The sequence below is a fragment of the Trachemys scripta genome, unplaced genomic scaffold (assembly GCF_013100865.1).
Source record: "Trachemys scripta elegans isolate TJP31775 unplaced genomic scaffold, CAS_Tse_1.0 scaffold_113, whole genome shotgun sequence".
Classification (NCBI taxonomy): domain Eukaryota; kingdom Metazoa; phylum Chordata; order Testudines; family Emydidae; genus Trachemys; species Trachemys scripta.
Window position 1 is genome coordinate 42,208 of NW_023260486.1, and position 17,581 is coordinate 59,788.

Sequence of the window (17,581 nt, forward strand, 5' to 3'; positions counted from 1 at the left end):
GCAAATTGTGGCTTTGCTAAAGTGATTAGCGGTCGCATAGTTCATGTTGTCATTAGGGCTCATGCTTAACGTATCATTGATATGAATCAGTGCACACCTGGCAACTATGATGTACTGTAGACATCTCCATTTAAAAACATGTTCATTCGCTTTGTCAGTAGTTCAGGTTATTTTTAATGTGAAAAAAGATGAAGAGCAATTCTTAGTGGCAGGTTGGGCAACATATCTCTGTCATATTAAGTTCTCTTTACATTTGTTAATAAAAACCTACTCATGTCAACCTCTGTTCAGACAAATCCAGAGAAATACATATCAAATGGAGAATGCGCAATGACCTAGCATATATACTACTCGAAATACATCGGTTCAGCTAGGCAGAAATCATCCACAGAACAGACATCCAAAGGGCACCCACTGTTTGTGAGACGTGGAGATGTATCTGTGTTTTGCTAATTTTGGCCCCCAATTCCTGCCACCTGTATATTTAGAGTTCACAAAAGTGCACGAGTGTTTTCAAGTGCCAACACTGCATGTAACTACATACTGTCAGGCAATGAGAAGCTGTTAACAAAGGCCACTCAGCATGTTACATTTGAATATTGCCTGTTAACCCGGAAGAGACCATCAGATGTAAGTCAGGAAAGCACCCAGGCTAACAGACTTTTATAGACTCCTTTTCAAAGGTGTTCTGTGTGCTATTAACATCCAGCTAACATACCCGACTCCGCTTTCATGTTGAGTAAATGAACAAAGAAGTTAGTTACTCAAATTACATTTTATTGTTTCCCAGCCCCTGACTTTTAGAGTTCACAGCGCTTTACGTTTGCCCCAAACATTGAAATAAAAAATAAAATCCAGATCACAGATTTCATTTGGGATTTACACTCCCTGCTATTGCTGGGGGGAACACACATTTCAGTCAGCACTCAGAAGCAGATATTTACTCTCAAATAGTCTTCCCTTTCTGCCTTTTGCCCTATGTCAAGTATGCACTTTGCCATCTCTAAGAATGCCATCTCTTTGCCTGTTTTACGGAATGTTTGTTTTTTTAAAGAATAAGTTGTAAAAAAAAAAAAAAAAAAAAAAGTTAAATAAACCAGCTGGGTTTCAAATCAAATCTGTTAAAACTATAAAATATCTATAAACTATGTTGAGAGTAAAAAATATATACACCTTACAAAAGAGGTACTACATTTAAGACTTATTCCCAAATATTGGAATAATTTTAATGGATTCCAGCTTGTATATTCAATACATATTTGGTGTCCAAATGCCCAACCATCCAGATATTTTGTTCTTGAATAAGCAAATTGGGAGGAGAGGGAAGATGAGAACAAGCACAGTTATCCAATATTTTAGGCTCCAAAAGATCCCTAAAGGTTAATAAACTGAATCACACATTGACATCACTGATTTTATAGTGGTGAACAAGTTTTGCATCATATGCAGGAGATACAGTAAATGCAAACTATTTCCAAAGCAAAAATAATAATGTTCAGGGCGATGTTAGTAGATTCGATTTTTGTTCCCATCTCACTTGCTTTAGTTTTTCCATAATCAGGGGAACAATTCACAGAAGCTCACTTGTCCGGGGCATAGATGCCGAAGAATTCTGCCACTGATGCTGTCGTACTGCACCAGCATTTTCTCCTAACTGCCATAGCCAAAATGATTTCCTGATTGTTGCTAAATTAAATGGATCTATCAGACTTTAGACGCCTAAATTATAGATTGAGGCCAATCTAAACTTGATTTTCAGATGAACTCAGATTTGTGTTGTAGAGACAGATACGCTATATAAAGCTTCCTTCTAGAGTTATGGCGCCAAGAGGAGATAAAAGGAACCAAATGTTTGATATGAAATACACAGAATACCCTCTTGACCCTCCCCCTTCAAAAAAGTAACAATTTGCTACCTTGCTCTTAATTTGGAGGCAAAAAATTTTAGCCACAACTTCACCTGCCTCTTCATCAAGCAGAAGAGCTTAACTGGGAGAATAAGGGCCCAACTCTCCAACAGATTTCAGCTTTCCCCATACTTCACTGTTCCCAAATTGTGCTCTTGGGGCAGAACTCACTTGTCGTCACTCGGTTGACTTCAATGGAGCTCTGACAATTTACACCCTCTGAGAATCTGCCCCCTGCGTTTCCACATCCAGACTGACCTAAAAGAACTGCCCCAACATACAGTAATAGCAATGGCTCAGAAGAGAACACCAACAATGTAAATGAGGCAAATTCATTTGCTTTTTTAATCAAATTACACTTGGGATGAATTTGGCCCAGTGCTCAGATGATGCAGTTGGCACCCCAATTTTAGAAGAGAGTCATGAGAAATGGATTATAAAACATTACTGACCACCATGTTATAAAACAATAATTTCCCCCATTTTTGCTCTCTCCCTCCATTTAACATTTATCTTGCATATTGAAATAAGATGCTAAGTTTGCCATTTCCCCCCCTCCCCCATAAATTAATATAAATCTCTTCTTTGTGGTACGCATTCTACATGACATTCCATTTCAGCAAACCTCCAATCCTCGTTATGAGCAGACAGATGTATGCAGAGACTAGGGACAGGTGAACGGTAAATCCAGTTTGACAGACCTCTTCAGTGCAATTCACTGACTTCAACTGTTCCTGTTTTAATTAAGGCTTCACCAAAGAAATATGTATTACTTGTTTTACGCCGAAATCAGCACACTCCCTTCAAAGCAAATGGTCCTAGAGCATTACCATCAATTGTCTTCATGGATGAAGTAGTATCTCACTGGTGGCCCTGGCAAGTCTTCATCTCCATCTGTTTCTGGAGCAAACGACACTGTGAGATCCACGTATTTCTTATCAGCTGATGGTTTCACTAGCTTTTGCATCCTGCAAAGAAAGGAAGACGAGTTTTGTAAGAGCAGGAAAAAGAGCAAAGAGCTGGCTGGGCTGAGCTATCCTGCGTTATGGGAAGTTGTTTTATTTCCACAGCTCTACCAGGAGTGAAGTCCAACGCAGCAGAAGTTTGGTTAAAGACAGTGAAACTTCTGCTTATGCGATGTCCCAAAGTTGCTCTGTCTTGGTTGTGGAAGGTCATGTTTCAGTTAGTGTATTTCTGCTTTTGCTCTCAGAGCAGCCAACCTCTGAGCTATTACGTTGCTTGTGATAAAAAGCAAAGAAACGTTTTTGTGCAGGGCTGGGAGACTGGAGGAAAACAACAATTCTTTCCCCCATCATCCGCCAATAGGGCAGACAGATCCATGCAATGGCTGTTGCCCCAATCATATGGGCAGCAGTCATGGCCACAGCCCTTTGTACACCCACATGTGGTTTTGACCAATGGATTTATACTGTGTATGAACAAATCCAATGGTCCCGCTTCTAGAACCTCCCCTGTCCACCGACAAGGGCTCTCATGGAGCTCTGCGTGCAGGAAGTTATGGGGCCCCCTTGCAACGGGACTGTTCTGCTGCAGTTTGGGCCTTCTATTGCCAGGGATTTGGGAGTTGGGTAGCGGTGGTGGTAAAGAGCCGGGATTGAGCCCTGGCTGAATACTACCTGCAATGCTAGTAGACTAATTGCAGTAGATAGCACGAAAACATGCCCGTATGTGGCTTTATTATTGAAGTACCACCCTGGAAGAGTGGCCTCACTGCACAGCATCTTATTCTTAAAAAAAAAAGTTTATAGTAAAATTCTGAACTGCGAGAGCCAACTAACACTGTGTTTAGATTACACATTTACCAATTATCCAAAACTATTTTGACTATTTCGATTGAGTTGACACAACATATCAGTGCTCTGCAGTCAGATTCTATGAGTTTTGCAGTCTTCATTTGGAATTTCGTTGAAGTTTGCTCTCCTTGAAATTATTTGCTATATTACAAGAACCACTGAAGGTGTAAGTCTCTTCTCACCTGAACAATAAGGGTCTTACCCTTCCACAGTAAATTCAATGGAGCTACCCAGCCATCCTTAAAAGCAAGTTTCATAAGACCGAATGACAAACTCATGCAGCAGATCATCATTCTGAATGCCAGGACGGTATCAAAACGCCTACATTGGCACATTTGAGCCATTTGGTGGTTGCAATTATTTTTAAAGGAAGAATAAAAATGTGCAGCACGTTGGAAATAAAAACAAATTCGGATTTATAAGGTAATTCAAAATGCACTAGTCACCAGTGCAGCTAACAACTAAACTTCAAGAGACCAAAGAAAACAATTCTGTAGGGTGAATAAAATATAATCGAACTTATGGGGGCTCCATTTTCACTGTGGAAACGCCTGCTGGTAGCCAACTATAAACTGCAGCTTTGTGCCCCCAGCACTCAGTACTCTGGAAATGGAGGTTACTTACTGTAACTGGAGGTCCTTCAAGATGTGTGGACCCTATCTGTACTCCACACATGGGTACGCATGCACGCCATGTGCCCAAGTCTAGAGATTTCCCAGAGCAGAATCCATTGACACGCACAAGCGCAGTACCTTCCCTTGTGCTCCCGACCAAGGGTGTAAGAGGCAGTGCGGGTCGATGCCTCTTCAGTTCCTCCTCTTAGCACAATCCAACAGGATCCGAAGCAGAGGGGAAGAAGGGCAGGTAGTGGAATACAGATAGGGACCACCCATCTCAAAGAACCTCCAGTTACAGTAAGTAACCTCCATTTCTTCTTTGAGTGCTGGTCCCTATGTATATTCCGCATACGGGTGACTGGCAAGCCGTGTTCAGAGTGGAGAAGGACGTAGGGAAGCTGTCGGCAGAGATGCTTGTAGTACTGCCATCCCTACAGTTGTGGCTTGAGTTAGAGCATAGTGTCTGGTGAACGGGTGGACAGAACTCCAAGTTGCTGCTCAAGAATCCCTTGAGGGAATGGAGCTATCAAGAGCTTTTGTGTATGTACGCTGGGCCTATCACCATGGTATCTAGATGCCAGCCACATTAAATAAGTAAAAGGAATCAACATACCAGGTCACCTCCCTGGATCCACAGTTGTTTTTACTACCCTATTAATACTTACGTCAGCTTTAATCTTTTGATGTGACCAGGCATCACAGGAACATACAGCATTTTGACGCCCTGTACAACCATTGTTGGCTCTATTCCGTATTTCTCCTACAATTCAGGAATGCAAACATGTTAGCAGACTGCACCATACAGACAATTAGTTCCAAATGATGGAACCATTTTTAAAAGTCAACATCCCAGACAGAAAAATGTCCATGCATTAAATATAAAATTGACCAATGGTTTATTGAAATTGATTTGATTAAATCATTTTATATATTCAATTACAGCACGGATCAGGAGCCACACAAAATGCACTTAGTCCTAAAAATTATTTTGGCATTAATAGGTGCTCGACACAAGCCAGAAAAAAAATGAAGCCATTTTCCCCACATCTCTACTAAACCATTCAATAAGTGAAGTCTTACTCTAACAGCATTTATGAAGTCCAGTAGAGTGAAATCTTCTTTCCCATAAATAGTCCACCTGTCCCAGATTGTAAACGATATTCCATTTCTGTTTGAAAAAGAACAGAGTGCTAAACATTCATTTGATCTTACACCCTGAAAGTGTGGATTCAAAGTATTTTTTTCAGAAACCGATATTGTCATTATCAGTAGCTCTGCTATTAATCTATGTTTAACTTTCCTCCTCTCTCTGCCCCTATTTCCTCTCCCTCCCTTTGTCTGTCGTATCTATTTAGACCAAGTTCTTCGAGGTAGAGACCATCCCTCAGTATGCATGTACACATTACCTAGCACAGTGAAGCCCTGAATCCAGATTAGGTCTTTACATACTACTGTAAAACAAATAAGGTGAAGAAAGATACTGGCAAAATTGTATTTTTATACTGCATAGATATGTATATTTGCAACCAAAGATTATGCAGACTGAACAATGTTTGACTAATACATTTATTAACTGAAATAATAGTTAAAAAGGCAGTAAGTAGGGGCCAGACATTTAGAATTGTTCAGTAATCAGCAGCTCCCATTGAGAACAATGCTGAGCACTTAGGAAAATCTGGTCTCCGGTTCGTATAGGTCAGAATGGTTATGTTGGCTTTCCAAACCCTGGCACTGTACATTTGAGAACGGCGTCACCAGATCTAAGGATACTAGTAATGCTTCGTGTAGTGACAGGAATTGGGTACTACCCCTCCAAGTGCTCGCTGTGTTCTGTGGTTTAGAAACCAGCCAGAGCTGTAGGAGGTAGCGAGGCCTTGTATGTCTGTACAAAATTAACGTGGTTGCTTGGAACCCAACTTTGGTTTCTTCATTTTGTTGTTGTGTGAAGCCCAAAGGACAACACGTAGCCAGGTTGTATGGGTTCCCTCCAACTCCCATACATACTAACTGTGTGTCTCCAGATCCTGATGTAACATTACACCCCTCTCAAATATCAAATGTAAGTTCCTAGACAACACACCGTCATTGTACTCCTTACCTTATTTCTGTTTTTCTTACTTCAGCAGCTTCTGTGAACACTATTATTGGAATGGCTAGATTTAAAAAACAATTCTTATATGCTTCAAATGGATGTTCACCCACAACTTTGATCAGTTCCAGGGCAACCTAGGGTAAACACAAAGACAGAGCTACTTAATACTTTACAAATTACAGGATTTCTTGGGATAAAGCTGGTACATAAAATCTGATGTAATCAGCAGCACGTCGATTCAAGTAAAAGGACTTACAGCAGGTTAAGGCTGGTATGCAGGAGACATTTGGTACGGCCTTCTATTAATATTAATAGGAACAACAGAAATCACTGTCAGAGAAAGGGGACAGTGTCAGCATGGCAGGGCATACTTAAGGTTAATGCTAACCTTCCAGTGTGCCCAATTTCTAACACCTCCCTAATATCTCTAATTCTATGTCCAGGCACATGTGTTCTTACAGTAGGGTATCAAGTATCAGGGGGTAGCCGTGTTAGTCTGTATCTACAAAAACAACAAGTAGTCTGGTGGCACCTTAAAGACTAACAGATTTATTTGGGCATAAGCTTTCGTGAGTAAAAACCTCACTTCGAAGAAGTGAGGTTTTTACTCACGAAAGCTTATGCCCAAATAAATCTGTTAGTCTTTAAGGTGCCACCAGACTNGCAGGTTAAGGCTGGTATGCAGGAGACATTTGGTACGGCCTTCTATTAATATTAATAGGAACAACAGAAATCACTGTCAGAGAAAGGGGACAGTGTCAGCATGGCAGGGCATACTTAAGGTTAATGCTAACCTTCCAGTGTGCCCAATTTCTAACACCTCCCTAATATCTCTAATTCTATGTCCAGGCACATGTGTTCTTACAGTAGGGTATCAAGTATCAGGGGGTAGCCGTGTTAGTCTGTATCTACAAAAACAACAAGTAGTCTGGTGGCACCTTAAAGACTAACAGATTTATTTGGGCATAAGCTTTCGTGAGTAAAAACCTCACTTCTTCGAAGTGAGGTTTTTACTCACGAAAGCTTATGCCCAAATAAATCTGTTAGTCTTTAAGGTGCCACCAGACTACTTGTTGTTTTTACAGTAGGGTAGAATTTTCTGGAAAGCTTGAGACAAACCAGACAAGGAACTTGGGAGAGACGGGTTCAGAAAAAATAAGGTGGTGATCTCAGATCTTAAACATTTTAAATATTTTGGTTAGTAATAACCCAACATCTTGGCCTACTAACTCCAAGTATGTTTTATTCTGCTGGTTTTGGAAAGGACTAAGAGCTTTGAGTGTTTTTTGGTGGGAGAGGGGAAGAGAGGCTGGGTTATTGGTATTGCAAAGAGTTCTGAACTCCAATACAGCAAAGTTTGCAGCACCTCGGACATGGAGAGCAGCAGGCTTAGGGGTCGTCTGGGGAAGGGGTGGAGTTTATCCCTGCAGAAGTTGCAACTTCCTCAGTCACTGCATAGCATGAAAGTTAGTCCCATCACTGACACTTTGCCATCATTGTTGGAAAATGAGGAAATTCCCAGCCAAAAATGGAGCTGGGTATAAATAACTAAACCTTGAGAGCACTCACATTACAATGGATTTTCCAGTTTAAGATTGATGTTTTCTGCAAAAATGCCAATAGCATCTTCAGGTTTTTTCTCCTTCGTTGGTAATATATTTATTGCTTTAGATTCAAAATTAATGATTTTTTTAGACCTTGACATTTGTTTTTATTCTGCTACAAATGAAGTTCTATTATCATAACCCAGATATGCAGCAATCATGAACATGGGCTGGCTCACACCCTCCTCTGGAAAGGTTCCCTCTGGTGGAAGAAGTTAAGAGACTGTATACTTTGAAGGCTGAAACACCCCACCCCACCCCAAAACCCAGCAGACTGAAAGGCACTCTTAGCTCTGCTAGTCCCCCTCTCCCACAGCATTACTGCTCCTGTTGGTGCCATGCCAACACTGGCCGTCCAACAGCAGTGGAAAGGACCCAAAGTGAGGGAATAGGACTCTTCCACCTGTATTACTATGTAGAAATTGGTGCACAGAGCAAGGGATGGTGCTGCAGAGAATGCCTACCCCTCTGTGTGGAAGTGACAGTGTCCTACTTTTCCTGTGGAAATTTCGAGATCCATACACAGATCAGCAAGACACAGTCCAGGCCTTTATTCTCCTGGACTATAAACAATTTCTTTGCTATTCTACTGCTAAAAATACATGACCTCTTCGCAACAGAAAAAGGAAGGGGCATGAATTTAATTTCAAGTAATTAAAAAGACTCTCACCTACTCTTACATTACATAAGATTAAACTCAGTGGCAACTGTTTCTCTCCTTGACAGCACATGGCCTGTATTGATCACAATGGAGTCAACATTTCTCAAATATAAAGTGAGGAATGTACGTGAAAATAAAGGATTGCCAACTGACATTTTACCTCAAGTCTGGTAGCTGACACCTTCTTGCTAAGACATGACACACTCACACTGATGTTAACACTAATACCGGTTTATCCTACTTTAATACTAGATAATCAAATCTTTTGTAAATGCAGTAGTTACCCTTAATGTTTTCACATTAAGGTTTCCTTCTAATTGCCAAACTAGCATTAAAAGCATGATAGAAATTGGTTTATAAACTATGCTATCGGATTCTCATACTGCTAACATCAAATACTGTATCACATTCAAAATGGTGAGTTTTCACACACACATTCTATACCACAGAAAACACTGCTTCTTGCCTTTCAAAGTTTTCTACTTGTTTAAAGACAAGTATATTATACTGGTAATTAATACCCTCTTCCCAGTCTTTCCACAATGCCATAAAGCCTACGCTACAGGATCACAGAAGCAAGAGGCCACTGTGAAGTTATACCTAGATTAGGATCAGTTTTACCAAAAATCTTGCAGCAGGGATGTATTAGCATTAACCAGCACTCAAACAATGAAGAACAGGCAGAAAAGAGGGTCTTTGCTTCTTGCAGATCAGAGGTGGTTTTGCAAAATAAAGATTCCTCAATATGTAAACTCACTCACCAAGCCAGACACTGCAGCAGTAGCAGTTGCAATAGCAGGAATAATCTTTCCAGCGATGCGCTTTGTTTTGAGCCGATCCGCTGGTTCAATGTTGTACATCTTGGCTCGCAGATTAGATGCTGCTGCTATGAAGTCTATATGCCCGTTAGCATCATCATCTTTTTCAAAGGAGAGCATCTTCATTTGCAAGTCATCTGTTCACGAAACAAAAATCAAATGTTCACCAATAAGATGAATGAATTCTAAAATAAATGACTGCTGTTCTGGGTCTATTTTATTAATACACTTTCAATTATGTGCTTTATAAAGATTAGGGAGTATTAGGTCCTGGTACAGGGGTATCTGTGCTACAAAGAGAAGCAGCTGCTAGATTTGATGATTGAGTTTATTGCATTTGGGTGGGGTTTTTTGTTTTGTTTTGTTTTTTTAATATTAACAGAGACACCAAGCACTTAATTTCCTTTGCAGTGTCAGGAATCAGGGTTGGACTGTTTTGTGGGCATTCTTCCCCACCCAGGCACGGGGTTTTTCTCCCCACCCTGTACTATATGGATCCCCTTTGTGTAAGTGTTAGCCGTTTCACTAAGACTAGAGTTACATCTAATTATTACTTTTTTAAGCATCAAAATCTTCATGTGTCTGAAGTACCTGACCAGGTACCCTTTTACTATTAGAGCAATTACAAATCAAGTTCCTCTTTAGAAAGTAATTCACCTTTTTTCCATACCAGGACCACTTCCAATCTGGCTGAGATCTAGCCAGGACCCCCCCCCCCCACACACACACACACACATAGCAATGGGGAAAGGGCAGGGTGGTCACAATGCTCTGACACCCATTTGTGACTCCCAGGTTGGGAACCTGTACTTCAAGAGATACAACAGTCATAATGGCAAAGCCACAAGGACTTAGATGTTTATTTCTTAGGGAACCCTTGGAAGCCATTCTGCGTCTTTTATATTTTTAAACAACCAGTTATGGATAGCTATTATCACTTAAAAGAAAGTTTTAGTTTTGTAGGTGATACACAACAAGAAAGCTTTACAAGCCCTCACCAAAGTGAAAAGCTGGTGAGATACTGAACTATTTTTCCAAAGACTTGAGCTGCACACTGCTGGCACTACGGTAGCAGCTAAAACTCAACAAGTAGTGGAGTATTTTACAAAGGAAGTTACTCACTTTTCAGAGCTTCATTGGATAATATGGCTTTTTCCAGCTGGAAAATAGCATTCCTCTCATCTTCACTGCTTACTGGAATATGGTCTGGTTTCCTTGCAGTTTCATCTGTCTGCACAACCTATGAATATATGCAACAACTGAACATGTAGCATGGTATTACCCTTAACCCAAGAGCCAGGTTTGCCCAAACTGATTAAATGTGGCATTTGCCTTGCATTATCACCACATCTAACCAAAAAGCTGATGTTTTCTCAACGTCTAGGAAAACGGAAGAAATCCACATCCCTGAGCGGCATCATTAGGCCGATCTAACCCCTGTGTAAGCAGCACTAAGTCAACAGAAGAATTCCTAGCTACTGCCTGTCAGGGAGGTGTTCTTACCTGTGCGGGCAGAACCCCTCCCATTGGTTTAGGCAGTGTCTCCACTGAAGTGCTACATGTGCAGAGCTGCAACTGTGCCGTTGCTGGATTTCAAAGGTAGAGAAGCCCTGACATGTATCTTTCTGTCAAACTATCAAGATCACCAACAACATAACAGTACTACACATGAACAGGATTTATAGTCTCAACAATTAAAAACTCCATTCTCCACAGAGCTGCAACATAAAACATTACAAGAGACAGTTTGCTGCCATGTATTTTAAGTGGTTGCAGCCTGATCCAACCCATTGAAATCTTTTTGGTTAATACAGCTCTAAAACATTAGCTTTACGTCATGGAGAAAAATAATGCCGTTCTCTTGCCTAGTATTAAAATAATGTAACCCGGAGCATTTACTGTAACAGTAATTAAAAGTTAACTAAAAAACTTTGATGTGCAGGTATAAAAAAAGCCTGGAGGCTTAAAGTCATGGACTGCACTTATAGGGATTCAATTTAAAAAAACAAAAAATAATTGTGAAGAGTCCAGATCATTGTCAGCTTCATTTGGGCTCGATTTAGCTGCGATATTTAAATGCAAAATCTTGACTATACAACATGGGGAAACAAAACAAGAACCTATGCTACACAAACCATATTCTCACCAGGAGTTCTTCCACATAACAGGAAGGGGAGAATTACCAACATCACAAGAAAGATGTTTGCTTAACTTAGAGCTTAATAAAATATTAAACCTACTTTATTTGAAGGTCTGAACTCTTGTATATTTACTCCTGAAATGATCTTCAAAATAGTTTCTTCTGACAAATCCTGTTTTTTTAAATAAAGATAACTGCAGTTTACTTTTATAAGAAATAGACAAAACCTTATTAGATTTACTACACTTTGTTAAAAAAGCAAAGAAAAAAGTTTAAAAAAATCTTTGTAATTTATAGTTCATTTACAGCAGAATTACAGTTTTATGGGCCAGGAACCCCGCACTTTGAAGAATCATCATAAACTATCAGGCTGGGGGACACAAAGGCATTTCATGGATTAATATGGATAAAGAGCAGCAATGGTGGCACTGGACCATCATGCTGAAGATTAAAACACTTGAGGGATCAGTTGTAATTTGAAGAGTATTTTGTTTCTCAACAATTTATTACTGAAGACCCAACAGAAACAGTAGCATCTGAATGCATACTGAGTATCAAGTGCATCTAACCTCTGCTCTAACTATAATTGAATTATTACCTACCTTTTCTGTGACAGTGACACAGTATACTCTTGCAAAGAGTTTTGCACCACTCACTATGAAACTGTAGTGTCTGTTGAAAAAAAGAGAAGGCAATTGTTTTTGTACCAAAATCTAAATTCAGATTTTAAAATAATATTTGTGTTTCAGTAGCACCCTGTAGCTCAAATCAGGATTGGGGCGCCAGTGGGTCAGGCTCTGAGAAAAAACAAGAAGGTAAGGGTCCTGCCCTGAAGTACTTATGATCTAAAAATGAAGGAGGATGTGTTACCAAAGTACTAACAACAACGTATCATGGGATGCTTCTACACATCAGGGAACTATTGCCCAAGAATAATTTTCCTTATGTGACAGGATCATTATGAAAGTAGATGAAACACACGAGAAATGGAGGATTTTGGTTATCACAGCTAAGTACAATCAAAAACTATCTTGTCAAAATTTTAAAATCCGCACTGAGGGCTTGTCTTCACTACCGGGGAAAGATGACCTAAGTTACGCTACTCCAGCTACGTGAATAACTGCACTGCGTCGATGGGAGACGCTCTCCGGTCGACTTATTTTAATCTTCTCCGGGAGCTGGAGTACCGGAGTCAACCAAAGAGCGCTCTGCCATAGATTTAGTGGGTCTTCAGTAGACCTGCTAAATCGACACCTGCTGCATTGAGTGCAGCAGCATAGTGAAGACAAGTCCTGACACTGCACAACTTCAAGGCCTGTGTGATTTACTTTTAGTCTTCCCCTTATTCTTGTCAGTGTCACACCAGAGAGAATTCAATGAAATGCTTGTTACGGGAACTGCATACCTTTCACACGCTCAAACTACATCCAATGCACTGCCATATATTCCCATTTGATCCCATTTTTTAGAACTCTGAGTTCATAATCTAGGTGAGTGTTCCCCAAGAGTGGGGAGCAGTTTCCCAAAGGAGAAGTCGATATTTCATCTGACAAACCTCAAGACTTTGACATGCTTCTTTTGCAATAAAACTTTGAGTTTAGTTATTTGCAACACTGAAGTCTAGCCCCTTGGTTACACTGAGGTTGCTATTAAGGGGAAAGTGCGGGCGGCAGTGTATCCAATGCAAACCTCACTTCAGTTTGTGTGGTCTTCGCTCAGTTCAAAACTTCAAGTTCTATAGACGACAGTTTTTCTGCTACACAAGCCTATTACATAATATCCCTCCCTTCCTCCATGTATATACAAAATATCATAGAGGTACAATACTTACAAAGGATCACTGAATTCAAACTTTATTGGAGAAGGTGGCCTCTTTGGTGACTGCCAAAACAAACCTGGTAGTGGGAAGAATTTAAAGTGAAATTCTAAGTAGTTAATAACATAGTAACGCAATGATTTACTCTATAAAGTCACATCAAAGTGGCTATTTATACTTACTTCCATCTTTTAATCGTGTATCAAGGGGAAAAGAATGAAGTAGTTGAAGAGCCTAGAAAAGAAATGTCAGAGGACTATTAATACTCCATCATACACAAATCAGCGCTTCAAAATATGAATGAAAAAGAAGAGATGTCATTGTGGTGCTCTAAAATCTTGATCCAGCTTTGTCATATTTCCCTCTGATAGAGGGAAAGTTTTCTAATCAGTTATGAAAATAAAAGAAATTTATGTTCATGTAGGATAGGGGTGGGTAAACTTTTTGGCCCGAGTGCATGCAGGGCCATGAATGTAATGCGGGGCAGGGGGTTGGGCTTCAGGAGGGGGAGCGGTGTGCAAGAAGGGGCTCAGGGCAAGGCGTAGGGGTGCAGGAGGGATGCAGGGTGTATGAGGGGGCTCAGGGAAGAGGGTTGGGGTGCAGCAGGGGTGCACAGTGCGGGAGGAGGCTCAAGGCAGTGGTGCAGGGAGGGGTGCGGATTATGGGGGGGCTCAGAGAAGGGAGTTGGGGTTCAAGGGGTGTGAGGTGCAGCAAAGGGCTCAGGGCAGGAGGTTGAGGTGCGGGCAGGGGGCTCACGGCAGGGAGTTGGGGTGCAGGCTCCGGCTTGGCGCCACTTACCTGGAGCGGCTCTGGGGTGGCAGCAGTGCGCACCGAGGCTAGGGCAGGCTCCCTGCCTGCATGCCTGCCCTGGCCCTGCGCTGCTCCGGGAAGCAGCTGGCACCACGTCCTTGTGGCCCCCGGAGGAAGGGGGGCAGAGGGCTCCGCGCATTGCCTTTGCCTGGGGGTACCTCCCCCAAAGCTCCCATTATCCGCAGTTCCCCGTTCCCGGCCACTGGGAGCTTCGGGGGAGGTACCCACAAGCAAGGGCTGCGCGCGGAGTCCTCTGCCCTCCCCTCCCCTATGGGCCGCAGGGATGTGGTGCTGGCCACTTCTGGGAGGGGGGTGGCAATCCCATGGGCCAGATCCAGCCCGTGGACCGTACTTTTCCCACTCCGATGTAGGGAGCTCCTTCCCAATTGTTCAGAACCACGGGGTTGAAGTAATGAAAGTATTCGTGCATATCAGAAAATATAGGTGCCAACTGAAAATGGCACTCTCCAGTCTTCATCCAAAAATGTTGGTTAATATGTGAAGTACACACTAGCAACCAAGGAACTGTGCATGGAATTAGTACTTTTTCTTCAACACAGTCACCCATTTGTGTACACATAATTTAAGCACATTACATATCACACTTTCAAAACTACATCGACACAATCGGCATGTTTTAATCATCCTGTCTGCTATATATTTGAGAAAACTGAGTACGAGTTTTCTCAAATTTGAGTACACGGATACAAGAAGTAAGATGACAGCAATCTTAGTGCAATATTAAAAGAGTCTACTGGAACAAAAAAGAGAGACAGGGTAGATGAGGTAGTATCTTCTATTGGACCCACTTCTGTTGGTGAGAGAGACAAGCTTTCGAGCTTACACAGAGCTCTTCAAAGTCAATTCACTGAAAGCATAAACCATATTTTAATAGAGGGGCAACCTTGTGGGCTAGCAGGACTATGGTATTTATTCAGTGGAGACACCGCCAAAAGATACAGTAAGTCCCACCCTAAGTTTCAGTCTAGAGACACTAAGATAATGTGAGGATTTATAAAATTAAGTTAAAAACATCTAATAATTTATGCAAGACTATACCCAATGCGAAACCTTCTCAAGAGATGAGCTGGGTTTTGAATTTTTTAATTGTAGCATTTGTGGCAAAGATTCACTGTCTGGTAATTCTGGAGGAAAGTGACAGGAAACTTTTTGCAAATAATTTTGGTATTTTATCCATGAGATAAATAAATAAATTCTTTTGTAAGCCTCAATTAATCAAAAGCCATTTCTCAACATTAACAGGTTTTATATACAAACCTTATGTTTAAAATACTTTTCAAATTTTATTCTTGCAAGTTCCACACATTGAGACCAATTTCGGGGTCTTCTACTGAGTGATTTGATAGCTTGAAAACAGCCTTCTAAACTCTCTCCCGACTTTATTCTCTGAACAGAAAAGGGGAATAGGAAAACAGTATTAGACTGGACAAGCTCCGTTACAACCATTTAATAAAATAAAAGAGTAAATTAAACTTTGTTACCTTACTAAGAAAAGGGAAAGTGGAAGTCTAGTTTAGGAAATATTCTTTATTTAGGAAATAGGCTTCCCTATTTCACTTCATGCCACCCTTTTTGCAGCTTCAGCTTTGCAATTTCTCCAAACACTATTGCCTAACATAACAGTTCTGAAGTTTCCTGCTTGTTAGATGTTTATTCCATTTTGTTTCTATCAGCCTCAATCCTGGTTACCATGGGGTAATCAATGTTCAGTATAGAGAATGAGTGTGCAAATCCTCTTACTGGAAGTTGCATATTAATTTACCATGCAGAAAAATGAAATTAGTTACTTGGAAGCAAATTCGTTTCTTTCTAGTTTCTTCAGATTAGTTGTTACACCAGTTCTCAGGAAGATGCTCAAATATTTTCTCAATATCAGAGGGCAGTATAACTCCTCACTGCTCCCACGCATGTGTACAGGTAAACATCAGCTAGAGAAGCTTTCTACACACAACTGACTCAGCTTTGGGCTACTAACGGAGACAGTGGCAATTCGGGAAGTGGTAGAGGTGTTCCTGATGATAAGGCTATTGTGGATATTTATAACTAAACTTATTTTGCACCCAATGTGATCAATGATTATTAAGGCTACGTTTTAGTCACAGGTATTTTTAGTAAAAGTCACAGACAGGTCACGGGCAGTAAACAAAATTCATGGCCCGTGACCTGTCCGCCTCCCCCCCCCAGTTTTATTCACTGGTATTTGTAGTAAAAGTCACGGAGGTGCAGCGGGCTGCCCTGGGGCCCCATGGGTGCTAAGGGAGGGGGTGTTGGGTTAGCAGGGCCAGTTGGCTCCCTACCTGGCTCCGCACCCCCCCCCCAGCAGCAGCAGAGTTTGGGTGTGGGAGGGGACAGGGGGTTGGGACATGGGACAGGATGAGGCAGGCTCTGGGCGATGCTTACCTGGAGGGCATCCAACCGCTCCTGCTGCAGGGGGGGGGAAGGGGGGCGCGAAGGGCGAGGGGGGTGTGCATGCACATGCCATGGCGCACCGGCTGCTGCAGAAGTCACGGAAAGTCATGGAATCCGTGACTTCCGTTACAAACCTGCAGCCTTAATGACTATCATCAGATCACAGATTCTGTATTAGGAATGAAAACAGAACTGAACTTGAATCTTGATCTTAAAATAAGAGCCATTGCTTTAAGGCCCTTATTTTAAATCACAACATTTATTCCTACCTGCAAGACCTCTTCTGCGGATGGGTAGGTTTGCCAAAATTTGTTAAACAATGAAGGCTTGTGAGAAAACGCACTTTCAAACTAAAAAACAAAAGCAGAAACATGGTGTTGTGCAGGTCACTATTCTCTAAGTTGATTCCCCCCCACCCACCCCCTCCACACACACTTCTAAATACAGAATGAATGTGTGTACCTTGCCAGGCAATACACTTACCTTATCCCTCGCCCACTGTATTGTGTGCTCAATGGCAGCTGGGAAAGATTTTAAAGTGCAAAAGGGTATTTCTTCTTCTGGTGGATCTCGCTAAATTTAAAAAAAACAGAGCAGTGTATACGGACAGACACATTAAAGTAGATTACTACCAGTGCACTGTAAACGTCTCTATTATCTGTAGGTTGAACTTCAGCTGACATTAAACAAAGGGTGTTGGGGGTTGTTTATAAAAGCATTACAATTAGATTGCCAGACCAAAGCTAAGTTGCCACAGTGGCATTAGACGTCTCTTTACAGGCAAGAGGGATATTATAAGTAGAACTGTTTTCACTACAACTGAAAAACAAAACTTAAAAGGCAAGAGGATAGGAGCTCCAAAAGCAAAACTG

At 41.4% G+C, this 17,581-nt stretch overlaps 1 protein-coding gene across 1 annotated transcript; it reads right to left on the reverse strand.

The window, feature by feature from the left end:
* Positions 1 to 760: 760 nt before the first annotated feature.
* Positions 761 to 17,282, reverse strand: LOC117870247 (ubiquitin-like modifier-activating enzyme 6; the record flags this gene model as incomplete). The annotated part of the gene is given in 13 exon segments (XM_034757337.1): positions 761 to 2,875; positions 5,004 to 5,098; positions 5,419 to 5,506; positions 6,437 to 6,564; positions 9,457 to 9,650; positions 10,636 to 10,753; positions 11,754 to 11,825; positions 12,256 to 12,325; positions 13,485 to 13,548; positions 13,652 to 13,703; positions 15,558 to 15,686; positions 16,979 to 17,059; positions 17,193 to 17,282. Coding segments are annotated over 13 exon segments (1,317 nt in total), but the record flags the coding sequence as incomplete, so codon positions are not given.
* Positions 17,283 to 17,581: the final 299 nt, after the last annotated feature.